At 36.2% G+C, this 27,894-nt stretch overlaps 1 protein-coding gene across 13 annotated transcripts in view; it reads left to right on the top strand.

Moving 5' to 3' along the window:
• Nucleotides 1-27,894, top strand: part of UBE3D (ubiquitin protein ligase E3D) — a 241,686-nt gene that overhangs the window by 21,946 nt on the left and 191,846 nt on the right. For all 13 annotated transcript variants that reach the window (XM_042939251.1, XM_042939253.1, XM_042939255.1 and 10 more), the window contains exons 4-8: nt 8,084-8,315; nt 13,805-13,874; nt 22,046-22,115; nt 23,100-23,208; nt 26,041-26,204. In XM_042939251.1, coding sequence (XP_042795185.1) covers nt 8,084-8,315; nt 13,805-13,874; nt 22,046-22,115; nt 23,100-23,208; nt 26,041-26,204 — 645 coding nt within the window. The remainder of the gene's footprint in view (nt 1-8,083; nt 8,316-13,804; nt 13,875-22,045; nt 22,116-23,099; nt 23,209-26,040; nt 26,205-27,894) is intronic.

Here is a 27,894-nt window from a genome sequence, read left to right as displayed (position 1 = left end):
TACATTTTTTACCAGTTCAGAGTTTTTGTATAAAATTGTCTAAACAGGGGTGCATGGGTGGCATAGTTGGTTAAACGTCCGACTTCAGCTCAGGTTATGATCTCACAGTTTGTGAGTTCGAGCCCCGTGGTGGGCTCTGTGCTGACAGCTCAGAGCCTGGAGCCTGCTTCAGATTCTGTGTCTCCCTCTCTCTCTGCCACTCCCCCATTCATACTCTCTCTCTCACTCTCAAAAATAAATAAACATTTAAAAAAGTTAAAAAGAAAAATTGAACATATACAGTTTATGATTACACTCTTGAGACCAATAGGCCCTAATATCAAGTAACAATAATAACAAAATTTACTTTTTTGTGAGTAGTGTCAGAAACAGCTAAGTGGTTATTGTGTTTGGGATTTGTTGTGTCTCCTAGAAATAAATTCATGCCAGACTTGAGTTAAATCAGTTAGACTTTCAAACAAAAGCCTTTTGATTTTCAGTCCATTTGAGAGGTCTTCTAAGGTCTCTGGACAGGCCCTCCTCATTTCACCTGCACCAGCAGAGCTGGATGTCAGCTGGCAGCCAGGGAGGCCATGGAAACTAGAAGAAACAAGTAGAATGGACTTTATGGAAACATAAGAGATGTCATAATATCCAACCAGGTCCGCTTGACAGACCAGCTATAATTGTATTCTGAAAATAACTACTCTGAGTACAGTCACTTTTCTATGAAAGAGAACAAAGAGGTGAAAAAAGTGTACAGGTACAAATTGGATTGTTGGTAACACTATACACATTTATGGGAAAAAATGGTTGTACTTTTATGGGTCTAGTTATACCAAGTCCATAATGGTGATCAAATGCTAAGTTTGGCTCATAGGATTTGTCATCTACCAGTTGGATAATACCAGCTGAATTTTTCTAGGTTCTGGCAGCCATGTTTTGAGCTTTAGATACATGATATTGTTCTTTATTATTTAATAATTTTTTAGTTTTTTAAAATGTTTATTTTTGAGAGAGAGAGAGAGAGAGAGAGACAGAGTGCAAGTGGGGGAGGGGCAGAGAGAGAGGGAAACACAGAATCTGAAGCAGGCTCCAGGCTCCGAGCTGTCAGCACCAAGCCGGATGCGGGGTTCGAACTTACAAACTGTGACATCATGACCTGAGCAGAAGTTCAACGCTTAACCCAACTGAGCCACCCAGACGCCCCACTTGATATTCTTAAAATTCCTAATGTCTACTTGGTTATAATCCAGTCTGTAAAAGCTCTATGTTGTTACCATTGTTATTATCACTGATTAATGATTGATTTTAAAGTTAAAGGGTATTGGGGCACCTGGGTGGCTCAGTCCGTTAAGTGTCCTGCTTCACCTCAGGTCATGATCTCAGTTTGTGGGTTTGAGCCCTGCATTGGGCTCTCTGCTGTCAGCACAGAGTCCTCTCCCGATCCTCTGTCTCCCTCTCTCTGCCCCTCCCCTGCTCATTCTCTCGCTCTTAAAAATAAACATTAAAAAAAAAGGTTTTTTTATGTTAAAGGGCATTGCATTTTCTTGTCTACATGTTTAAGTTTTTTTTTCTACATGTTTAAGTTTTAAATAAACATCAATCAGTAGCATTGATTAAAATTGTGTATTTTATTTTGCCCTAAAGCTTGTGGGTAAGATGCATTAAAAATAACTAGCAAATTTTAATTCATTATAAACATGTGTTGCTGTTCATGTTATTTTAAGCTGAGAGAAAAATCAAGAAATTATTTCACTCTTTTTCTGAGCTTCATCACATTTTTACCTAAACAGTGCTTTGAAAAAAAAAAAATGGTATTTTATTTTGAAAGTTCTCTTGGGAAATAGATCATATCAAAGTTTCAGGGTTTTCGGTAGATATGGTTTCAGTAGAGCTGTGATTATAATACATGTTTTGTTCTTAAAGGTTTTATGTTTTCCAAAACATCAAAAAAATTATTTCCATTGTAAAAATACTTTTATCTTTGTAATGACTTGTGAATTAGGCACTTTCTTGCTCCTGATGCCTTAGGTAGATAGTTACAGGATATATTATAGCTCTTATTCACTGTTATATGGGGTCAAGTTAAGTTTGAAATATCACATTTTATGCTAATGTGCATCAGGTCTCCCAGTTCTCTATAAATGTTGGTGCAGTGTCATTTCTGTGATCACGCATGAGATTTTTACGTTGCTGTCTTTTGCACTATACTGGGGATCTGCTTATTGGCACTACATGCAAAATGTCAAGAGACAATGAATCTTAGTGATGGTGAAGATTTAGGAGCCTATTTAGGCCTGCTTCCCACTCTAAACAGGTACTCTTATTTGCCTCTTCTTTGTAAAAATTAAAATCTGACCTATCACCTTTCCACTTAAAATGCTGTAATGATTCCCACCTATCTGTAGAAACAAATCCCTACCCCTTAGATTGGCATGTAACACCCAGCACAGTTTGCCACCATCCCATCTCCCCCGTCTCCTTTACTGATGTTCTACATTGTCAGGGGAGGGATTATATTCCAAGGGGAAGAGTTCAGTTTTGGAGCCAGGAAGACCTGAGTTAAGATCCTGCCTTCATTCATCACGTCTGGCTCTGTGAACTTAAACAGATTATTTAATGTTTCTGAGCCTATCTTTCCTCCTCTGTAACAGGAGAATGGAAATTGTCACCTCACAAAGTTGTAGTAAGCATTAAGTAGAATAAGGTGTGTGCAGTGCCCACCAGAGGTCTTCTGAAATTCAGTTAAATATACAGACCCACAATACTACCACAGGCCACATTTCTTGCCAGCTTGCCAGCAGGGCAGCCTCGGGAGGAGTTCCTCTCAGCAGGGGTCCTACAGTAGTTGCAGGAAGTGACGGCTCACATACCCATCTGGAGACTCTTGTCTCCCCATGTGACACAGTTCCAGGTACAAAGCTCAAGGTCCACAATCAAGCAGATGCAGGAGCTACCCTGAGAAGAAGCCTCATGACCTAAGCAGCCAATATATCTTGTAATGCTTTTTGCATAATTTCTAGAGTTTCTTGCAAAGGACTGCATTCAGGGAAGTCCAAAGCATGGCACCCGCATCAGACATTTACAGCTCATTCATACTTCCTTTCAGTCCAGATGCGATTTACCAGTCAGGGGTCATTTTTACCACAAGCAGTGTTGCCTAGCAATATAATTGATGCCTACCATCTACCTAGTTTCCAGGGTAGCAGAGCTAGGTGGTTAAACTAAACATTAGATTCTCAAGTAGCAAGGGAAAAGGTTTGTTAACCCTTTTGTCCCAATATGCAACAGACCCAACCAGGGGCCTCCCGTGTTATAGTTATCAAAATATGCTTGTTCATTCCTTTAACAAGTATTTAAGAACTTCTGCTATGAGTCGGGCACTGTGCCAGACACTAGGAAGACAGAAGTTAAGGAGATACGGTGCTCATCTTTATATTGTTAACTCCACCTGTGATGATGCGCTTAATTCCTTTAATTGTCTGAAGAACTACTTATCCTTCAAAGGTCAGCTCAGATATCATCTCCTCTCTGAAATCCATATACACTTTACTACCCTAGGACTTTGTATTTATTGTCCTGAATTTGTGGGTTGGTTTTATGAATCCACGAATCCCCTAAAGTAATATGCAGATTTTGTGTGCATGTGGGAATATGAGTTTGAAGAAAGGACAAAAGCTTTCGTTAAATTTTCAGAGGAGTCTAAACTGTACTCTCTCCCAACCCCGTTTAGAATTTAGAACCATTACTTTTATATAAGCATTAATCATATTTTATAAAGCTTTATTATCATTTGTTTATAGTCTGTATCTCCTACTAGCCCATAAGTACCCTGAGAGAAGGAACTGTGCATATGAATATTTTGTGTCAACAGAATGCTTGCTTCATAGAAGGCTTTTAAAAAACATATGTTGAAAAAATTGCTTATTAACCTTAATAGACTCAGCAGCTTGAGTGATGCTCCTAATGTACATTTCCTAATTTGAAAAGGAAAGTTCTTCCTTATGTTAAAGTAAAATCAACCTTTCTTGTTCCTAGCTTTGTCCTCTAGACATCTACATTAAACATCTACCCTCTTCCATATTGTAATTACCTTTTTTTAAAAAGATTGACACATTTTAATATACTTTAATTTTATATTGGTACAAAAGCAGTAAGGAAGAGATTGAGAAGAATGATTATTAAACAGTAATAGAGTGAACCACTTTTATACTTACAAGCTCCCCTCCCCCCATCACTGATCAAATAACAGACCAGTCCATGATTCCACTTGCTGGTGGTATTCCAGGTTGAATGTTTGAGGGTTCCCTGCAGTTTGTTGTTGCTGGTGGATCCACAACTACTGGGCAGAGTCCCGTGGTGGATTGGAGCAGTGGAGCAGCTGTCAACCTTTGTGGATCTTAGCTTTGTGCTGGTACTTGAGAAGCCGGGTAAGGTGGTGATAGAGCTGCTGCCCAGCGGCCTGTGTCTACAATTCACTTTCGACAGACTCCAGTGGGAGAAAGTGATGTGTTCACCTATCATTTTCTTACTGGTGGGTCTTAAAATACAATGTAATATTAGTTGCAAGGGTACCACTTAGTGGTTTAGCACTTCCGTATAACATCTGGTGCTCATCACGACAAGTGCACTCCTTAACCCCCATCACTTCTTTAACCTCCCCCCACTTCTGGTAATAACCATCAGTTTGTTCTGTAGTTAAAAGTCTTTTTATGAGACTCATTTGAGGAGATCAAAGAAAAAGGGTTACATGGGGGAAATCATTAAAAAATAACACATTTGTGTCTTAAATATTTTAACTTAAAACATGCAAATATACATTAATTTATTAATATTTTACTATGGAACCAATATATTTTTGTTAAACATGACTCCACTATTGTCTAGCTTTTTTCACTGTTAACACGTTATCGAAGATTCATCATCTACAATTTTCAGTTTGTTTCTTAAAATTTTTTTTAAACTTTATTTATTTTTGAGAGAGAAAGAGAGCATGAGTGGGGCAGGGGCACAGACAGAGAGGGAGACACAGAATCTGAAGCAGGCTCCAGGCTTTGAGCTGTCAGCACAGAGCCCATTGTGGGGCTCGAACTCATGAGCCGTGAAATAGTGACCTGAGCCGAAGTTGGACGCTTAAGCAATTGAGCCACCCAGGCGCCCCTCCAGTTTATGTTTCTTTAGAGTAGAATGAGTCATTTGACACTTTTAAAACCTTGGGATTATAGAATTTTTCTAGAATTTTATTCTTTCTCTCTCTCTCCAATGTTCTATAGTTATATCTTCTCACCACTTATTGGGGTTTTGTTTGTTTTGTTTTTTGTGTGTGTGTGTGTGTGTGTGTGTGTGTGTGTGTGTGTGTGTGTGTTTTTACAACCAGCTTTCATTTAGTCTGAAATTTTTTGTTTTCAGAGGAATAGCAATTCGTATTTCCTTGGTTTATATACTATTTAATTAAATTAGATAACTAAAACAACATATAAGTATCATAAATAGGTCTGTGATCAAATACAATTAATTCTTAATGAGCATGTGTTTCTGCTGATAGAAGCAGAGGTGTGCAAGTATTGAGACTGCTTAAGCATTTGCACTGCTTGTGGGCATTAAGAAGACCGCAAGCATGTTTCTGTTCTGTTTTTCTCAGGATTACTTATTTGGAAGTTTCTTCATCATCCCACCCACATTCCTTGTCCTCTTAGACCACTGATCTTCCTAACTTAGAATAGAAGTAAACCATGTTTGGCTTTTCTTCTGGTAACTTCTGACGTATCTATTGTTGTCCAGGAGAAAAACAAAACTATCAAAAAAGAAAAAAAGCGGTAGCAAATATAAGGGCCTAATTAAGCATAAGGATGTTTTAAGCATAAAAAATAGTAGCAATGTGGAACTCAATTTCTCTCCCTTTGAGTGTGGTCTAGACCTAGTGACTCACTTCCAAGGAATAGAGTATGCAAAGGGAGAAACATAGCCTTTTTACTGGAGAAACCTAGTAGATACCACACTGGCCAAGTGTTCAAGTTGAACAGCACCAGTGATAAGTCATATTGATAGAGTGTACCCTCTGGTAAGATGTACTGAGAGACGCACCTCACTTCTGTGGTATTCTTCCCCAAATCCATAACCCCAGCCTAATTTTGAGAAAATATCAGACAAACTTAAATTGAGAGATAATCTGTAGAACACCAGACCAGTGCTCTTCAAAAATGTCAAGGTCCTGAAAAATAAGGAAAGAGTAAGAAAATGTAACAGACTAAACAAGACTGGGGAAACATGATGATTAAGTGCAGTGTGTTATCTTCAATTGGATCCTAGAACAAAGGGAAAAAGGATATTAGTGGAAAATCTTGGGGAATCCAGATAAAGTCTGTAGTTTTGACAAATCTTCCACGGTTATAAAAGATGTTAACCTTAGAGAAAGCTGGGTGGAGTGTATGTGAGTACTATTGGTACTGTTTTTGTAACTTTTCTGTAAGTTTAAATTTACTCCCAAATAAGTTTATTAAAAAATAGTAATGGGAGAAATCACAAAAGAAAGGGTTAGGTGATTTGAAATCTAAGACAAATAAACCAAATTAAAAGGCAGTAACACTGGGACACCTGGGTGGCTCAGTCAGTTTGAGCGACCGACTCTTGATTATAGCTCAGGTCATGATCTCATGGTTCATGAGACTGAGCCTTTTGTTGGGCTCTGTGCTGACAGCTTGGAACCTGCTTGGTATTCTCTCTCTCTCTCTCTCTCTCTCTCTCTCTCTCTCCCTCTCCCTCTCTCCCTCTCCCCCTCCCTCCCTCCCTCCCTCCCTCCCTCTCTCCATCTCCCTCTCCCTCTCCCTCTCCCTCTCCCTCTCCCTCTCCCTCTCCCTTTAACTGTGCCCCTCCCACTTGTATGAGTGTATGTGCTTGCTCTCTCTCAAAATAAATAAACTTTAAAAAAAAGGCAATAACACTGAAAAAATAATTTGTCACAGATGATAGATAAAAGGCTAATATTCTTAAAATAGAATATACTCTTACCTTTTTTATAAAAATTTTTAAATGTTTATTTTGAGAGAGAGAGAGAGAGAGTGCCAGCAGGGGAGGGCCAGGGAGAGAGGGAGAGACAGGATCCCAAGCAGGCTTCACACTATCAGTGCAGAGTCTGAGGTGAGGCTTGAACTCAAGAACTTTGAGATCAGGACCCGAGCTGAAATCAAGTGACTGACACTTAATGGACTGAACTACCCAGGCACCCCAAGATAGAATATACTTTTAAAAATTAGTAGAAACATACTAATACCTCATTGGAAAATAGCCATTGATCACAAATCACAGAAGAAACACACTGGTCAATAAATATGACAGCCAGTTCAATCTCACTAGCAATTTAGAGTTGCTAATTGAGAACAGTATTGAGAACATTTTCACCCATTACATGGAAAAGTGATAGTATTCAATGCTGAAGAAGGTAAGTAGAAGAATTATAGATTGATACAGCCTTTCTGAAAAGCAGTTTGCTGATATGTATTGGGTTTTAAAATATGTATATAATTTGTGATTGTAATCACACTTGTAAGATTTTTTTCCCCAAGGAAATAATCATATATTATACACATTTTCTAATGAGAATGTTCATCACAAGGATGTGATACTGAAAAGCTTGAAACCTAAATATCTATACCAGTGGGGGAAATGATCTAAAAGTTTTGGCATACTTATAGAATAGAATGGAGGCATTAAGAGTCATCATATAACTAAAAAAAAAAAAAAAAAAAGAGAGAGAGAGTAAAAATAAAAGCAAGATACAGTTTGTGTATATCTTCTGATCCTGGGCTGTGTACATGTGTACTGCAGTGGTTTCTTGAGAGGATTGCAAGGAAATATCCTGTCATTTGCAAAGTAGTTACTTGTCTTTGGCTGGGAAGGAAAGGATGATTTTCATTTTCTTTATACCTTTACACATTTTCAAACTGTCTATAGTGAGTATATGTTACTTTTGTAATTGAGGGGAAAATTTTTCATTACAGACAATGTGATTAATGAGTTTCTTTCATCTTTCATGCTGGTTTAATTTAAAAATGCTAGATTTCCATTTTGTTCTGTAAAAAATTGTTTCTCCTCTTTCCACTAGGAAGCTCCTCAGGCTGCTCCCATTGCCAAGTGAGAACTGGGGAGCTCTAGTTGGAGAATGGTGTTGTCATCCTGACCCCTTTGCTAATAAGCCACTTCATCCACAAGAGAATGACTGTTTTATTGGAGACTCTTTCTTCTTGGTGAATTTAAGAAGTGATTTATGGCAGCCAAGACCTGAACTAGCCCCAGTGGAGACACACTGTCTTTCTTCTGAGAACCATTTTAAATTGGTAAAATATCTTTTCAAAATAAATGCTAATTTAGAGGTTGGCTTAGAAACTGGTTTCTCCAATCTTTTCTTAATTAAAGCACGCTACACAGACTGTTCTAAGGACCAAAATCCATTATTTTCAAGTTCCTCTATTCTCCAGCTCTGCTCTATTGATATAGGAAGAGCATATGGCCTTAGACCAAAACAGCTTACAGGGTCTGGAGGAAGAAGGAAAGAGGACTTTTTCGTGCATAGAATTGGGAATGTTGCCATTTTACAAACGAAATTGCCCTACTTTCTTCTTTTCAGGACAGTATTCTATAATCTGTATCGTCTGATTTAGATTAAAGTGTTCTTTGTTCCAGGATATGTAGTACAGAGTTAGGCCTGGGTATTTCCCTGTGTCCACTGATGTCATGAGAGTAGATGCCATCAAGGAAAAAGAGGAAATGGAGGAGTCCAAGTGTGGAAAGGAAGCTTGTGCTGCAGGCTCCAAGTTGGTGGTTGACACTGAGGTCAAGTGTCTCTTGCTGTAGAAGTTGCTTTAGGGAGAAGGCAATTTCCTCTCACTGCAGAGAACAAATGGTTTACCTTACTTTAAAAGAAAATCAATGGCATTGACTTGGCCCTTGTGAGAAATCATTCTCCTGGTGGCAAATCAATACAGATGTGATTTAAAAAGTAAAGGAAATCATTGCCAGAGAATCTTCATTTTCACATCTGATTATTGGTAGGAACGAAAGCATTGTATGTTAAATTTCATTTAATTTTTGTAACAAAAACTGAACCACTTTAGGAAATATGCAATAGTTGAGCAGCTCTTAGATTGTAAGTTAGCTTACAGAACTATTTTCTGTTTTAAGGACAGATTAAGGAGGTTTATCAAATATCAACGTTATCAGAATTAGTTAAGTGCCTTATCTCTCACCATAAGCACAGATCCTTTTACCTAAATATGGTTCATTTAAAATTATAGTACTTTATCCTTTTATAGTTTTCAAAGATAAATGGTAAGTTAATATAAATCTGTTATATGTTTAATATGGTTATATTAAAATTGTATTTTAATCTAAATTTGTATACTAATACTTTACTGTTTATGTACTTTAACTTTCATTCTTGTGATAAACTATAAATTTTTAAAATATTTGCAAGGAAATATCTTTAAAATACTTGAATGGAAGAGGAGAGGAGAAAAATTAAAAGAGAAACCACAAGTTTCCCTTTTTAGATGAACTGTATGGAAATACATTCTTCTCATTTATGTCTTTATCTGTTATATGATGCCATTTCCAAGAATGTTTCTTCATTGTGAACAGTCATTGTATGTGTTAAAGGAAGACCCTTCATAGTCAGACCTAATGGTGTTTAGTATCGTTGAGACTGTGGGAAACTCGTATCACAAGTTGCTATTGACAAGATTGTTTCTAAGTTAGCCAAGGTGGAAGTTTCTCTTTAATTGCATATTGCAGCAGTTGAAAGAGTATGCCTGTGACCAAAATAGTAACATAAATTTGGAGGGACTGCTTAAACAGTGCTCTCAAGGCTCCTGTGGGAACAAGGCTGCTCTGTGCTATTGAAAACCTATTTCTCATATCACCAAGTCTAGCCATCTAGCAGGGTTTTGAAATGTCACATGGTAACACAGCATCCTAATGGTATCTCTTGGGAAACATTTTTTTGGCGAGACAATATCAAGGGTCCTTAGAAATTGAAACAACACAAAGGGAAATAAAAATGAAGACAGGAGGCTAATCCACATCTCTGTGCAGTGGTGCCGTCTCTCAGATATATTGATTTAATTAGTTCACAACACGGTCTTTCTTTGATGTTTGCTCTGCAGAGTTCCCACAGTTAGGCTGCTTCATCGCACAACTTGCTGTATTATTTCCTTTAAGCGTTGGTCCAGAGAAATGCATTACAAAGCGGAGCTTCTCTTTAAATAAAATTTAGACTGTTAAAATATTTTAATTAAAAAGACCTGAATTTAAAAATAAAATCCAGCACTTAATTCTTTCCTGCAGTACCCCCCTTAACACTGTACAGTATTTGTCCCTGAAAATGTGGCAGTATATAACTTTTGTTTTCACACGGTAACCTCCCGAAGATTTCCTTATTCTTGCATTTACTCATTGTCTCATGCTATTTTTTTTTTTTTTTTTTGTCTACCAACGTAATAAAAATTTCACATCTTGTAATAGGATGATAGAGATGACAAAGGTGGCACCTCAGCCGTTTGTAAGATACATAATATTATTCTAGACTTAGAGAGTGTGGTCACACAGGAACAAGCTGAACTTTGATTATATTACAGCTGGCAGGTACAACTAACAGCTTTACCTTTTTTCCTTTCCTGGGGTGCTTGGCAATAATTTATTGATTTGGTAATTTGTTAAGTCCATAAGGGTGTATTTCTTATTTTCTCAGAATAATGTGTTGAATTTTGTAAACATGCACAAATGTAAAAAGGATAGACTTGGGAACTTCAGAATACCAGTCATCTTGACTCATAAAGTATGCTTCATCTCGCCCTTTAACCTCCACCCCTGCCCCCCACCACCACAGGAGGGCTTTAAAGCAAATCCCAGACATTATGTCATTTCATCCCATATGGATTTTTCTTTTTTACGTAACCACAGTGTCATTTCACATTTGACAAAAATGAACAATCATTACTTGGTGATAAAATCCTAGGCCATACACATACAGATTTTACCATTTATATTAAAGGTATTTTCTATTTGTTTGAATCAAAATACACACATTTGGTTGTTTGAAATAATTTGCTTTTTATTGATCATATTTTAAAATCCCAATTACCAGTGTCTTGAAAAGGTAGACTTCTTTTTTTGGTGAACAAACCAACAAAAAAAATTGTTTCGCTTCATTGAAAGACAAAGCAAAACGTGCCGTAAGAGCAATTATAAATGAAATACATAATGGAGCACCTGATGAAAATTTTTTTTGCTTTGAATAGCAGATCTTCTCAAGCATTGCTACTCCAATACCCCATATTAGTTTTTAGTAAAGCCTTTAGTTTTTGGTAAGATTTAATGAGGATGGTTTGATTTAACTGGTACAAAATAGGATCTTTGAAAAAGTGTCTTTAAGACCAATTTGGAGCCATACAGATAGATTTTATTGTAAGAAAGCATGAAACTGCCCAAATGTCAAAGTTTCAGTTGAGCATATCTGCTTTCTGAGCTTCCTGTATCCTTTAAAAAGAATTTTTTTTTTTTTTAATTTTTATTTTTGAGAGAAAGAGGCAGCATGAGCAGAGGAGGAGCAGAGAAGGAGACACAGAGTCCAAAGCAGGCTTCAGGCTCTGGGCTGTCAGCACAGAGCCCGATGCAGGGCTTGAATTCATGGACTGCGAGATCATGACCTTAACCGACTGAGCCAGTTAGGTGCCCCTATTTCATTTTGTTTAAAAAAAAAATGCAGGCCATAACGCATTGAAGTGATTCTGTGAATTAGTTTGGAAAACACTTGGCATAGTGCTTAGAAGCATAAGTTTTAGCATCTAAGGGGTCTAGATTAAAATATCTGCTCTATCAGTTATTAGCACATCCATGGAACTCAGTTTAAATGTGCTTCTTATACAGTTTTTCAGAAAATATTTATTTATGCTAAGGAAAATATAATTGTACTCAAACTTACCCTAATCAGTTAAGATTCCTCAGATCAATACATATATCCCACATCAGGAAGACACTCTTCCTTTCTTAGACCAGCAATTTAGTCTGCCCTTTCCTAGGAGAGATGACCTAGGTGGCCAGAGTTGCAGAAATTCCTTCTCCCCGCCCACTTTTACGTGACGTCTGCCATGTTGCAGTGTGTCTATGTGAGAGGAATGTTACATGGTTTTAACAAAGGTATTGCTATGGATGTGAAAAAAGCATATTTTTTGGTAGATTCTTAATATGCAGTTGTTGTCCAGTAAAAGGCAAAAAGTTGGTCTCTTTGTGGGAGGATATGGGTTTTCAGCCTGTTCCTTGAATGACATGTGCCCAAACTATGTTTTGTTTATGTAACATCCACCTGGCCGTCAACATGAGCCTGGGACAGCGCTTTATAACACTCCCTTTTAAATACTAATAAACAACACTAATGAGTAGAACACTACTACTTACTACCTTAAATGGGTGAGGAAACCAAAACAGGTTAATTAACTTGCTCAAGGTTATGTGTGTAATAAATAGCAGGACTGGGATGTAAACCTGGGAAGTCTGGCCCCAGACTCAGGGCTCTTAACCACCATGCTACCGCTTCTAACATAATCTCATATAAAAAACTAAAAATCAGTTTTTTTAAAAAAAATTGAGGTATAATTGACATATAACATTATATTACTTTTAGGTATATAATTCCATATATGTATATGTTGTAGAATTGTGCATATTGTACATTGTACATAGAATGTATATATTATAGAATTTGATGGATGCTAGCAATTTTAATCTGCATCCCAAATGATGAATTTGGAGTTTTACAGTTTAAGAATGCTTCAGGAATTTCTCTGAGAGCACTATCCAGTTTTTCCAATTATAATGAATATCTTAAGTAGAAAAATGTGTTATATGAATGTGTTAAATTTATTTATTTTTAAAAAAATTTTTAATGTTTTTATTTATTTTTGAGAGAGAGAGAGAGAGCACTGAGAGAAATGAAGACAGAATCCGAAGCAGCCTCCAGGCTCTAAGCTGTCAGCACAGAGCCTGACATGGGGCTCGAACCCATGAACCATTAGATCATGACCTGAGCCAAAGTCGGACACGACTGAGCCACCCAGGCACCCCAAATGTGTTAAAAAATTTTTTTTAATTTTAAGTTTATTTACTTATTTTGAGAGAGAGAGCACAAGCAGGGTAGAGGCAGAGAGAGAGAGAGGAGAGAGAGGATGCCAAGCAGGCTCTGTGTGTCAGCCCCAAGCCCCATGAGGGTCTCAAACTCACTGTCCTTGAGATCATGACCTGAGCCAAAGGCAGCTGCTTAACTGACTGAGCCACCCAGTTACCCTGGTTATATATTTTTGACTTCTGGTGAGGGCCTATGAATTATAGATTACTTTTACATAAGTTACACTGGACTAGAAATCAAAATAATGGCTCTAATTTTTGATTCTCCTGTTTGCAGACACATGAATTAGAACAAGTCACCTACTCTCTCTGCCTTTGTTGCCTGCCATCTACTCATTCTAAATGATAATGTGTATTTGGAAGTACATTTTAGAAATGTAAAGTGCTTCTTTTTCAAATTATTTACAACAGATTATCAAGAAGTGGTTAGGTTTGGAAAAATCAGTGTGTTCATTATTCTGTCTTTAGATCTGAAAAAAAAATCTCTGTGCATGTGAATTATGCATACAAGCTAAATGTGTTCTCAGTATTTAGTAGAGGGCAAAATAAAATGTAAAGTTCAAAGTATACTCTAGAGACTATGTTAAAATTATATATTCCTTTTAAGAAAAGCTGAATGACATTTAAATGACATTTTTCTGTTCTACAGAAACCAAAGGCAAATACCAAAGTAATTTGTAAGCGTTGCAAGGTAATGTTGGGAGAGACCATGTCATCAGGTAAGAATTTCATAATAAAAAAGCCAAAATGATTGCCGCCTTATTAAAAATGAGTAGAAGGAGATTTTATAGGAAATCTATGTGAAAGATAGATAACTAATATATGTTGTAAAATTGATGATTTTTAAAATAGAAATCAAGTGACATATCATCAAATATGCCAAGAAGTTTGTGTATTTTGACCTTTATAAGTACATAGTATTGAGTTTTAAACTTAGGTTGGGTCATTTTCAATATTTCATATCCTCTTAGTGGATATAAAACTACAGTATGAAGTTTGTCCTTGGGTCTTTCTTAAAGAATATCAGGGCTTTTTTCTCAGTACAAGTCCTCAGTCAGAATTGTTGGTTGCTAGAGATGACGAAGAAGTTTTCTTGGCTGCCATCTGCCTTAGGGCTGTATTTTGGGCTGGGGGTTGAAAGAGAACTTTTGAAATGGAAGAAAACATATTCTGAGTTTTGTGCTCTGTTCCTATTCTCTTCCCGATAATTATATTTATATAAAGTCTATGTTAAATCACTTTCAAATATAATAAAATCATGATAATTAAATTGCATTACTATTTTTTTTTAATGTTTATTCATTTTTGAAAGAGAGACAAAGTGTGAGCAGGGGGGGAGCAGAGAGAGAGAGGGAGACACAGAATCTGAAGCAGGCTCCAGGATTTGAAAATGTCTGGAGAGCTACAACATGCTGCATTAGCTTTATGGATGACAAATAATTGTTTTTAATACAATTAATTAGAAATGTAAGTAAAGCTAGTGCACCTAAAGAAGGCAGATGGTAGTGTTGTTTGTTTCTTAAAAATCATCAGAATCTTGTAAGTAGTTGACTTGCTCAGAGTGAACAGAAAAGAAAGAATGAGCAGTGGTAAAGGATGCCATCCCCAATGTCACTTTGGAGAATGAAAGCAAGCCCTTTAAGCAACAACTTAGAAAGTTTTAAGGCTTCCAGTCAAATTAGGCAAATTGATCTTTTTTATAATTTTTATTTTTATTTATCTTAGAGAAAGAAGAGAGAGACAGAATATGAGCAGAGGAGGGGCAGAGAGAGAAAGAGACACAGAATCTGAAGTAGGCTCCCGGCTCTGAGCTGTCAGGAGAGATCCTGATGCGGGGCTCGAACTCAAGGAGTGTGAGATCATGACCTGAGTCGAAGTTGGCCCTCAACGAACTGAGCCACCCAGGCGCCCCGATTTTTAAATTTTTTATTCTTTTCTCTTGTCCCTGAAGCCCAGTTAAAATGCCAGTTAAGGAATAAAAAATATGTATATCCACAGAGACCATGAGAAATTGAGAGGAAGTGACAGTAATGTAAACAAGAGATATAAGCAGACATTTTTGGAAACTGTAAAGCTGAGAGGTGTGGGAACACACTTGGCAGTGTGGAGGAAGCTGCAGTCTCAGTGTCTGCAGATCATCTGAGTGAGGAGTGAGCCAGTACTTGCGGTAGAGCCTCAGAGCTGGTCAGAATTTGGAGGCAACAGGTAACAGGGAAAGCAGTCTGAGACAAGGGGCTGGAGGAAGGATGGTTAATTCAAAATTTTTATATGGAGCTGTAAAACTCCTAAGATTCCTGTATTTGCAACTTGCTTATACTCTCAAGGTAGGAGATTAGAGGACTCTTTTCTTGGAAAATGAAAGAATACCAATCAGAGAAGAGATTTGCAGATACTCTTTTAGGGGTCATTCAACAGTAAAATGAGCCTAGATCTAGCCATCCTACAGTCAGCAAGCCTTGTACCTACATGTAAGAGTTTCCTGTCAGTATTTTTTTATTTATACTTAAATATGAATGGATTGCTGAGAATCAAAAAATATTAGAGCAAACCTCCAACTAAGAGACTAAAGTAAATAATCAAGTAAACAGAATAAAGCACCAAGAAAAACAAATTAATGTATAAAACAGAAGAAAATCTTGAACAAAAACAATGTTCTTAGAGAAATGAAATAATATTGTCTCCATAATTCAGAGAATATAGAATTAAAGATGTGACTGCTTAAAAAAAGTAATGAAAGGACTAAAAGATAAAATTAAGGAACTATCTTATCTCCTAAATCAGAACCAAAAGTCAGATATTGAAGATTGGAAAGGAATTGTAGGAAAAAACCATCATGTAAGTTTCCTGAGGATAGAGATATTGTCTATCTCATTTATCACTATAACCTCAGCATTAAAACAATATCTGGCACATAGTGGGTACCCAATAAATATTTATTGAATGAATGAATGAATGAATGGAGACTTTTAGGATATTCAACATCTAGCTAATAGAAATTCCAGAAAGAAAGAATATAGACAACAGAGTTTAGGAAATTATCAAAGAACAGAAATACTAAAAACACATTACAAGGCTATTTTCCAGAGCTGGGGCTTTAGTTTCTCAACTGAAGGGGCCCACTACATGTCCAGTATGATGAATGGGATGGGAGGGCAGCTACCCAAAGCTGCATCATTGAGTAATTTCTGAATACCAAGGAAGAAGTTTCCAAAGGAAAAAAAAAACAAGTAGTGAACAAAGGATTAGGAATTAGAATGGCATTGAACTCTTTTTTTTAGTTTATTTATTTTGAGAGAGAGAAAGAGCATGTGCGCAGGGGAGGGGCAGAGAGACAGAGGCAAAGAGAGAATCCCAAGCAGGTTCCGTGCTGTCAGCAGAGCTGACATGGGACTCGATCCCATGAACCATGAGATCATGACCTGAGCCTAAATCAAGAGTCAGACACTCAACTGACTGAGCCATCCAGGTGCCCCAAGAATGGCATTGAACTCTTAACAGCATTGTTGAAGGCTAGAAGACAATGAAGCAATGCCTTCATAATTTAGAAGGAAAAAATATTTTTAATCCATAATTCTGTCACAAACTATCAATCAAGTATGAAGATAACACATAGACCTCAAATGTACATTTTCCTTAGGAATGTGATATAGGATATATCTCACCAAAACTAAGGATTTAACCTCAAGAGAGAAGACATTGGTTTTGGGAAACATTATCTAACACAGATAAGGGAGTCTCAGAGTGAGGGACACACAGCAGGCCTAGAGAGTAACAGCCCGGATTGAAACAAAAGGAGAGAAGATTGCAATAAACATGTTTTCAGTTACAAAATGAAACTGATACATTCTTTGATGTATATGACCACATGTAACATCTTGAGATAAGCCATTCTATCATACGGGAAGAATTAGCTAAAGGTTCTTGGAAAACTAATCCAATGAAAAAGAAGTTATGCACTACAGGAAAGCAGAAGGTTGAACAAGAAAGGAAACATTTCCATGGTATTATAGCCATAATAACATGAAGTTCAATAGGCAAAGGAGAAACTAGAAATTTAAGAGGGAGATTTTGGAAGCAAAAGGCTAAAGACAGGCTGAGATGATAAGCTTTTCACACAGTTCTGGCTGACTGCTAAATGCACATAATAGATGCCAGAGCATCTAATAAGAATTGAAAGCCTGGGGAGATGTGCACATTTTCCCATGCCTTTAATTTCATTTCTCAGTCGATAACACAATTGGGCAGCAGAAGGTAAAAACCTTAATGGCTTGAAGTATTTAAGCAAAACATCTCCCCAGATCTGCTGACAGCTGAACTATGAAGGTATAGTGGATACTTCCTAGGGAGCCAGGCTACATAAAATAAAACTGAGCAGAAACATTAGTGGCTGCACACTGTGGGGAGACATATTTCATAGTCTGAGCCCAGGTTAGTTAATTGACTATTATACTTATCAGCCAACAATCCTTGAAAGAACAAAACAAAATCCAGGATAGTGACGGGTATATTACATACAATGTCCTACTTCCATTTAGAAATTACTAGACCTGCAAAGAAGCAGAAAAGAGTGATTGATACTCAAAGGAAAAACAGGACTCAATAAACAGGTGATGAGTAAGCACAAATATTCGACTTAGTAGACAAAGATGTTGAAGTAGCTGTTATAAATATGGCAAAGAATTAAAAAAAAAACCTCTTGAGTGAACTAATAGCAAATCTCAACAAATTGAAAACTTCAAAGAGAAAATCATTGGTAATTACAGAGCTCAAAAGTACAGTAAGTAAAAAATTTACTAGGTTAGCTGTACTACATATTTTAGATGGCAGATGAAAAAATATATTCATTGAACTTGAAGGTATATTAATAGAAATTCACCTATCCAAAGAACAGAGAGAAAAAGTTCTGAATCAAAATGATCAGGACCTCAGATATTTGTGGGACAAATGAAGTGCTTCGGTAGATGTGTAAATGTAGTCTCGGGGTGAGAAGGAAAAGAATAAGTCAGGAGAAAAAAAATTGTGGAAAAAAATGGCTGAAATCTTGGCAACTTTGGTGAAAAATATTAACTTTTAGATCCAAGAATTGCAATGAAAAGTAGGGTAAACACAAAGGCCACCTCGCCCAGCCACATGGTAGTCAAACTAATAGAAGCCAAAGATGAAGAGAGAATCTTGAAAGTACAAAACATCTCTTACAAGGATTTCATGATACAATTAAGGCTGACTTTTTACAGAAATATGCAGCTAGGAGACACTAAAATGAGATATTCAAATGCTGGGGGTGGGGAGAAAAACATTAAAAAAAAACAACAACTGTCAACTAACAATTCTATATCAAGAAAACTGTCCTTCAAAAAATGAAGGCAAAATAAGGGCATTTTCATATAAATAGATGGAAGTTATGCATTACTTGCAGACCTTTTCTACAAAAAATGATAAAGTTCTTCAAGCTGAAGTAAAAGATAGCAAAGGTAATTGGAATCCACAGGAAGAAATGAAGAGCAAGATAAATAGAAAATATGTGGATAAATTACCACAAAAGTAAACTCAAAAGTGAGCACAAAATTGAAGTCACCTTTTCAATACATTGTGCCAATTCTCTAAAATTAGAACTTTTATTTTGATTGCTTTGAGAAGTAAAGGTATAAATTAAAGACTACACAAAAAGGGAACCTAGTAGAGTACTCTCTGCACAAAAATTGGAGGCCCTAAAGACCCATACCCTTACTGTGGAGGTGAATCAGAAGTGGAACAGCCCTGTGGAATTACAGACAGGTCCTATCAGTCCTTTGGCACTTTAGGGAATTTCAAGTCTTGAACTTGGTTAGTCTGCTGTGGGCTAGCCATAACACCTTGTGCCTGCCAAAAATCAAATGCATATCACGTCCGGAGGAAAATACCTTCATTGTAAAACTCAGAATACCACAAATAATTTGTCAAGTACAGTGTTCACCATACAACCAAAGATAAATAAACATACAAGTAGACTAGACTTTCATCAACAAGAACTAACAAAAATAGCGAACAAGAGAAACAGACTTCTGTTACTGGAATTCGCAGACATAAACTGGAACAATTCATGCTTTCTATATTTATAAGAGAGGTTTGAAGGTATCCAAAGGAAAAGGAGACAACAGCAAGCATATTTGGTAAAGATCTATAATGGAATTTCTAAAAAATATATAACTGAAATTTAGAATTTGGTGGAGGTTTTAATGGCAGATTAGGTACAACTTAGAGAAAGAATTAATGAATAGACAATTGAGAAGAAAAATCTGGAAGCCAGCACAGAGAGACAAGGCAAAAAATATGGGAGAAAGTAAGACATAAAACATACACTGAGAAGATCTAACATATGTTTTGTTTGGTTATTTTTTATTTTAATTCCAGTTAACATATAGTGTAATACTATTTTCAGGTGTACAATTAAATGATTCAGCACTTACATACAATATCTGGTGCTCATCACAGCAGGTACACTCCTTAATCCCCATCACTCATTTAGCCCATCCCCCTCTCCTCTGGTAACCATCAGTTTGTTCTCTATAATTAAGAGTCTGTTTCTTGGTTTTCCTTTCTTTTTTTCCCTTAGGATCATTTGTTTTGTTTCTTAAATTCACGAGTCAAATCATATGGTATTTGTCTTTCTCTAACTGACTTTGCTTAGCACAATACTCTCTAGCTCCATCCACATCCTTGCAAATGACAAGATTTCATTCTTTTTTATGGCTGAGTAATATTCCAGTGTGTGTGTGTGTGTGTGTGTGTGTGTGTGTGTGTGTGTGTGTGTGTAATCATTCACCAGTCAATTGATTTGGGGGCTCTTTCCATAATTTGGCTTTTGTTGATAATGCTGCTATAAACGTTGGGTTGCATGTGCCCCTTTGAGTTAGTATTTTTGTATTCTTTGAGTAAATACCTAGTGGTCCAATTGCTGAATCATAGGGTAGTTCTGTTTTTAACTTTTTGAGGAATCTCCATACTCTTAACAGCGTATGTTTAATCAGACTTCTGGAAGGGAAAGAAATAGAATGGAGCATGGACAATATTTGAAGAGATAATTGCTAAGAATTTTACAAAAGTGATGAAAATAGTCTACAAATTGAGGAGGTCCAATGAATTCTAATTAAATGGGGCCCAAGTAAGATAAATAAAAAGAAGCCTATAGCTGGACATATCTGAGTGATACTGCAAACAACTAAACAAAAACCAGAACATCTTAAAAACAAAGAAAAGTGACAGATCACTCTCAAAGGAACAATAGTAATGGAAGATGGAAGACAATGGAATGGATGTCAATATGTACAAAGGTTAAAAACTGTTAACCTAGGATTTTACGTGATGAAAATGTCTTGATAGGAAAGAATGAAGACAAAGATAAATATATTTTCTGACAAACACTATAATAATTCATTTCTACTGGTTTGTTTTTTATTAAAAGAAATTCTACTTGTAGAAGAATAGAATTCTACCTGTAGAAGGTAAAAGAAAATGATCCCAGATAGAAGGTGTAAGTTCAAGGTTTGGTAAAGAAAAGTGGTAAATATGTGGGAGACATTAAGTGGATGCTAACTGCATAAGGCAATAATAATAATACCTTGTAGGATTAAAATTGTAGAATTAAATTATATTTTAACAGCGGCTGGGATGAAAGGGCTCACTTCATAATGTTAAAAGGTTCATTTTTGCATCCAATAACATGACTTCAAAATAGTAAAGTGAAAATTGAACTTAAAGAAGAAATAGATAAATGCATCATGATGGCTCTAGCTATATAATAATATGTTAAACTATCTATTGATTTTCTTGCCTTTTTTTGTGTATTACATTGAAAAATTGAAAACATTTTCAGACAATGTACTGAGAATGCTTTTCCATCTTATTAAAACAATTAAAAATTGTTTGGCACACCATTTTTAATGCCTGCATAGCATTCTCTTCCTTAAATGTATAATTGTTTAGCCCAACCAGTTTCAATTTTTAAACAACTTATTTTCAGTTTAATTAATGAGCTTGTTTACAGATAAATTTTTATAGATATGAATATTTCTTTGAGATAAGTTCTCAGATGTTTAATGATGGTATCAAAATATATTTAAGGTCTTTGTCAAGTGGCTTTCCAGAAATCTATCGTTTGCAATTCCGACAGCAATATGTGAATAAGTGCACCCACTTCTCCATATTTTCCTCATTGCTGCATTTTATCATTTAAAAATATTTATTTGATGCTAAAGAATATCTCCTTTTAATTTGTATTCCTTCATTATTGGTAAAAATAAACATTTTTTTCGTGGATTTTGTAAAAAATTCAGAATGGTTATGTTTATATTCATTTCTGTAAGATATTTAGTTTACTGTTTAAATTTTTCTGTAAACTAATCAGATAACCAGATTTGTTGGAAATTATACATTAGTAGACTCAGTGAGATTCTGGGAAATACTCATGTGAGGTTCCCAGCATTTTTGCATGGGCTTTGGGACACCATGATGAAAAAGCCTTTTTCAATGACTCCTAGATTTGTGACTACTCCATAGAAACGAGGAAACTAGATGACTACTTTCTACATAAGTGGGCTATGACTGTGATGTGACTGATTTTTCTACCTTCTGTGTGTGTAAACAGAGTGTCCTTGCACCAGGTTCACTTGGGCCATGACCTGCTGAAACAACATCGAGCCCTCTCAAGTCTCAGGACTCTCTCCTTGTAGTCATCAATGCTTTCTCATCTTAATTACTAAGTCATTTGGGGAAAAGTTTTACTGAATGTTAATTTTATCAGTATAAATACTGAATATTCAATTTGGTATGTCATAATTAGGGACCAACATGTCCACAATAAAAATGTTCGTGCAATGGGAAGATTTTTAATTTTCTTATTTTTTGTTTCTAGAAACCACCAAGTTTTATAAGACAGAGATAATTATTCAGCCATCTGAAAGAAATTTTCCCATCATACCAAGGTACAAATAGCAAATTAAGTTTATTCTGTAATTTTAAATGTGGAGAATGATAGGTACAATTGATTATTTGGGAATTCATTTTTATTTATACCTCCTTATTGGGGGAAAAAATAAAAACCCTTGAGAAAGGCTTTTAGACAGTTGAAGCAAACCACACATATACAAGATTTGAGGATTCATTTATGGCTTGCTTACAAATTGGCATAAACAAATGTGCTTATATTAACACTTCAAATTCTGAAAGCTTTTTGTGCTTCTTTCTATTTGCCAGATATCCAAGTTCTTACAACCTAATCACCAATAGGTTTTGAATAATTATTTCTGTTTTAATTTGACTTATTTAAAATGTGAAACATGGGTCAGTTTTCAAACAACTCCTGTGTTTTTTTTAAAAATGTTACTTAGCCACTAAATCCACTAGTGTTTTCTTTCTTGGAATCTTTTTAGTTTGCAAACAGAAGTTAATTATAGCATATCTTTCAATTCATTTATGGATATCTGAAAATTATGGCAATCTGATTTTAACCTTAAAATTTATCCTCCTGTAAATACTTTGATTCTGTACCTCAGCTCTGACTTTTTGAGGGGGTCCAAATGGAAATCATTGTAGATGACTGTCTAATGTTTGGGAGGAAACATCTCGCCTTCTTTTTTAACTCATTTTTTGATGTGCTATAGCACAAGTGGAATATTAACATGTCTAATACAGTATTTTTTTTATTCAGTCAGGGAATAGTTAGGTTCAGGGTGGGAAATGTATTAAGGATTGGAGAATAGGTTATAAGAAGACTGGAGCAAACACAAATACATTAAAATATATTAAAATCCACATTAGCACAGTCTGTGAAGGAATGAGCAGCATATAGAAAAGTCTGGCTGCACACGCCTCTGCCTTTTAGGTACCCTGTGGGTATTTTTGGCTCCTCTTGCCAGTGAGAGTTATTATGAGAGGCACATTGTGAAAATTGATTTCTGTTCAAACAGGTCCCAGTTTGTACAGAGTGTTATCGCCCAGTGTCTGGTGGAACTCTCCACTGCAAGAAGCACTTTTAGATTCACTATTCAAGGTCATGACGGCAAAGTGTACATCTTGGTAAGATGTTATTTCTCCCATCTTTCTGTAGCCTGGTAATCCAGGGTCTCAGAAATTCTTTAGTCTTGCCATTCTCTTTTCTTAATTCTCAGGTCTAGAAAATAAATGATCAAATACTGAATTTGTAATATCCATTGAATTCCCAAACCAAACTCAATAACAAAAGAGCAAGTGGCTCTATGTGCTAGGTACTGGGGATATAGAGAAAAATAAAACCTGAAACCTGCTCACACCACAAAATAAAGTTTTTCACTCTAAGTTGTTAATGACTTTTCTTGGTCAGTATAACACAGTTCTGTCTCTGTCACTTTTTTCCCCCTATTGATTTTTCCGTTTTTCCTTTTTGATACTCTTATGTTCAAAATATATTCTGTTGCTCCTGTTTTTATATATATGTGTGTATGTGGTAAGAACACTTCATGTGAGATCTACCCTCTTCATAGATTTTTAAGTGCATGCTAACAGTGTTGTTAATTATAGGCACAATATAATAGGCAGATCTCTAGTACTTATTCGTCTTGCCTAACTTTAACTTTATACTCTTTTCATTAGCAACTCTCCATTTCTCCCTCCTTCCAGCCTTTGGCAGCCATCATTCTACTCTCTGCTTCTATCTGTTGGACTGTTTTAGATTCCTCATGTAAGTGGAATCCGGCAGTACTGTCCTTCGGTGTCTGGCTTATTTTACTTGGCATACTATCCTCAAAGTTCATCTGTGTTGTTGGATATTACAAGGTTTCCTTCTTTTTTAAGGCTGAGCAACCCATTGTATGTATGCAGCACATTTGTTTTATCCATTCATCTGTTGATGCACATTTAGATTGTTTCTGCATCTTGGCTACTGTAAATGGTGCTGCAGTGAACACAGGGGTGCAGATACGTCTTTGAGATCCTGATGTTAACACATTGATGTTTGAGAAGGAGTGGCAAGTTTGGGATAAGAGGCCCTGCAGTTAACGGAATCCTTTCCTTCATGTACCACAAGCATCTACTGTTATACTGTTGCTGTTAGAAATAATGGTCTGCAGAAAAGAATTTGGACCACTTATATATATGAGAATCTTAAGGCCCAAGTCTCTTTTCTGCCTCCATATCTGTTTTTTCAACCAGTGAACATATATTGAACATTTCTTATTCTAAAGGCACTGTTCTAGGTGTTCAGGGTAGAGCAAAAATTGCCATTAAGGAACTCACAAGCTAATAGGGAAACATGGTAGCTAGAAGGAGGCAGGGGGTTAGGTTGTTGTTAGGTGGCTTCGTAGCTGGCCATCCATTATGGGGACCCCATGCTTCTCTGACTCAGATAATTTCTACCAAAACTAAAATACTTTTTGACTGAACTTAATACTGACTATGCCTGATAGCCATAGTCTGAAATTAGTTTTAATTTTCTTTTACTGTAAGGTTTTCAAGTTAAAACTCAGGAATAGGAACTTATAAAATCTACTACTAATATAATATTTAAATTCAAAAAAATTTCTGTGTTATAAAAGTGATACATTCTTGAAACAGACAGTGTGAAGAATGTAGTGGCAGTGGTAGTCCTCCACCTTGTCTTCTCTCCTGTCTTGCTATATCATAGTATTTGAAGGTAAAAATTATTAATTTGGTATGTGTATTTCCAACATTTCCCCCCATCCATATATGACTACATGTTCATACACTCACATTCTGCTTTTCTGTTTGTAAAACATACCAGAAGAGCATTTTTCTTCAATATGTTTACTTCACACAGCAGTGTATCATAAGGATTGTTTCTTGTTAGTGTAAATGTAGATCAGCGTCTTTAAGGTCTAGAATTCCAGTGTGTGGCTGTTAAAGACAGTGAGGCAATGAAAGTGATCTTCGCATGTGTATTTTAGCACTTCTTTAGAAACAGACCTTTTTAATCTAATACGGTTTTAGAATTTGTGTATTTTAAATTGATAATTATCATCCTACAGAAAAGCTGTATTAATTTATCCCGTATAGTGAGGCATTCTTGGTGCCCCACCCAGATCCCCTTTACTCAGGCTGATACACCCATTTCCCAGCTGCTGAGAGGTGTGGACTGCTAATGGCACTCAGCTGCCTCTTCTCCAGAGACTTGCCCTTATGTGACAGTTGTCACCTTGTTCAGAAAGTTACCTCTTCCCACCCCTGCTCTGGTCTGCCTACTGACATTGATTTGACCCTGTTGTGCAAAAAGAAGGGGCCTCCTGTCTGAAGGTGGGACAGATTTTGTGGGTGGGATTCTTGCTTCAGAGCTCCCCATGGGGTAAGGCTGAAGCCAGACCCCTGCTGAGCTCCTCAATGAACAGCAGGCATCCAAATCCCAAAACACTCTTCTGCCAGCAGTCCAGACCTCTCTTCTGAACTGGATGGTGCCATCTTGTTGTACTTGCAAATCTGATAAGTGGAAAAGGGTGGCAGATGATTTTCACATTTCCTTATTACTAGTTATATTAACATTTTTATATGTTTATCACTTATTTCTTCTGTTAATTCTGATTATATTCTTTGCCTTTATTTCTGTTGGGCTGTTTTTGCCCCCTTATTGTTTCCTGGGAGCTGTATATCTTATAGATAATACCTTTGTTATATGCTATTAAATAGTTTCTCCTCGTTGGTTGTCTCTCTCTCTTTTTTTTTTAACTTTTATAATCTCAGTGACTCTACCAGATGTTATACTTTGAAAGACTTACCATGCTTAAAAATTATATACATGATTCTCCTGTATTTTTTCTGGTATTTTACGTTTTATTTGTGTTTTGTTTTTTAGTGATGGTATGAAATATGATAATGAGTGATAATGATATCCTTATACTTGGACTTTTCTCTCCGTATCTTTAGCTATGGCTTTTAAACTCAGACAGTTTGGTGATTGAATCTTTGGGAAGTTCCAGAGGTATCACAAAATTCCCCCTGTTGGAAGACATCTTAAAGGCAGATTCCAGTTCTGCCTGGAATGCTGTCAAGGTCCTCTACCAGCCATGTGTCAAAAGCAGGAATGAAAAGTAAGTTGTGTGTTTGTTTTCTCATTCCACGTTGTTTAGTTTCTTTTGCCATTTGGTGTTGAGAAATTAATGAATTAAATGGTACTATGCCACTTCCCTATTTGAAGCTTCTAGGAGTTGTACTGCTAAATGTTATGCTTTCAAGTAGATTGAATTATTACAGATGATTCATGCTAATGTGTACAAAGCTTGCTTTTACTGAAAATAATTGGTCTTTTTCTTGTAATCTCAGCTGTCTATGCATATGGCTGTAGTACTTAATCAGGCATCAACAGCTATGAATATTTACTGAGAAGCACTTTCCAGGCATTGGGGAGGCAATAGTGAAAAAAACCTAGTCCTTTCTTCCTGGGATTGTCATTCTCATGGGGAGAAGGCAGACCATAAACAGAAGAGGCATAAAACCGTGGACCAATGTGGCCATGTGACTCGTGGCTCCTGCTAAAGAGTCAGGCACTCATCTGAGGGCTTCTAGCTCATTTAAGCCTAACAACAACCCTGTGGGGTAGGTACTATTATCACAAAACACAGGTGTTAGATTACTCTCCTGAAATACAAAGCAAGGTAAAGTAGTTGGGGAGGAGTAGGATGGGTGTAGGAGGTTGTCATTTTATGTTGAAAAGTCAAGGATGTTTCCTAAGACGATATTTAAGTGGAAAACTTGAAGTAAAGGAGTGAGCTTTATCTGAGAGAGCAGTGTTCCTGGCAGAGAGAACAGATTGAAGTTTATACTTGTCCTGTACTCTCCAATGGGTTTGATCAAATTTGTACTAAGAACAGAAAGATGCCAGTTGTTTTCTAGGAAGTAAATACGAAATTTTGAAAAATTGCTCATCTTTTTTTTTTTTTTTTTTTGGATTATATAAGCAGTACCAATCATGAAATATTTAAACAGTTGAGACATACATAAAGTAAAATGTGAAAGTTCTCCATCATGCCCCTTTCTGGAAGTAAAAAGTATGTTGTATATTCTTCAATTCCTTTTTCTGTTTATTTTTCATCTTAACATAATTTGGAAGATACATGTGTATTTTTTACACTTAAAAAGAAAGCAACACTGTGTCTTGGGAGATTCTTTACAAGTCAGTGCTTTGCATTTTTATGTAATGGGTGTACTATAAATAATTTAACTGTTTTTCTGTTGATAGATACTTGGGTTATTACAATTTTGCTGCTATAAGTAGCATTTCATTGTGTGTCGTTATACAAATTTGGTTTGTAATTATGTGTGCTTTTTTTTATGAGGGATTTCTAGAAGTAGAATTGCTGAAGCAATGGTACAACATTTAAAATTTTGATAGATAATACTAGTTACTTTGTAAAAAGGCATTGCAAATTTATATTCCTACCTGAAGTTTCTATAAATGCCCATTTTTCTGTAACGTCACCCAAGCTGCCATTTAGATTTTTGTCCATCTGATGCCAGTCTAAATGAAACAGGTCAGATATAGATCCTTTTGTTGTTTTGAGGTATGATCAGAGACTCTGGCTTATGCTTTGATGTTTTGGGCACTTTGGTGTGTGTATGTATGTGTGCACGTGTATGGCCTAATACATAGTTACCTTTTAAGCTCTTTGTTGCTTGTGTTCTACATTTACTTCTGTGTGTGTTTGTGTGTGCCTTTATAGATTTATGTGGATTTATGTGGTGAAGCTGTTAAAATCTTTTATGTTTTTTATTTATTTGAAA

Source organism: Panthera leo, chromosome B2 (genome assembly GCF_018350215.1).
Source record: "Panthera leo isolate Ple1 chromosome B2, P.leo_Ple1_pat1.1, whole genome shotgun sequence".
NCBI classification, from domain to species: Eukaryota; Metazoa; Chordata; class Mammalia; order Carnivora; family Felidae; genus Panthera; species Panthera leo.
The sequence above is the reverse complement of the archived record's forward strand: the minus strand, read 5'-3'. Positions and strand labels throughout refer to the sequence as shown.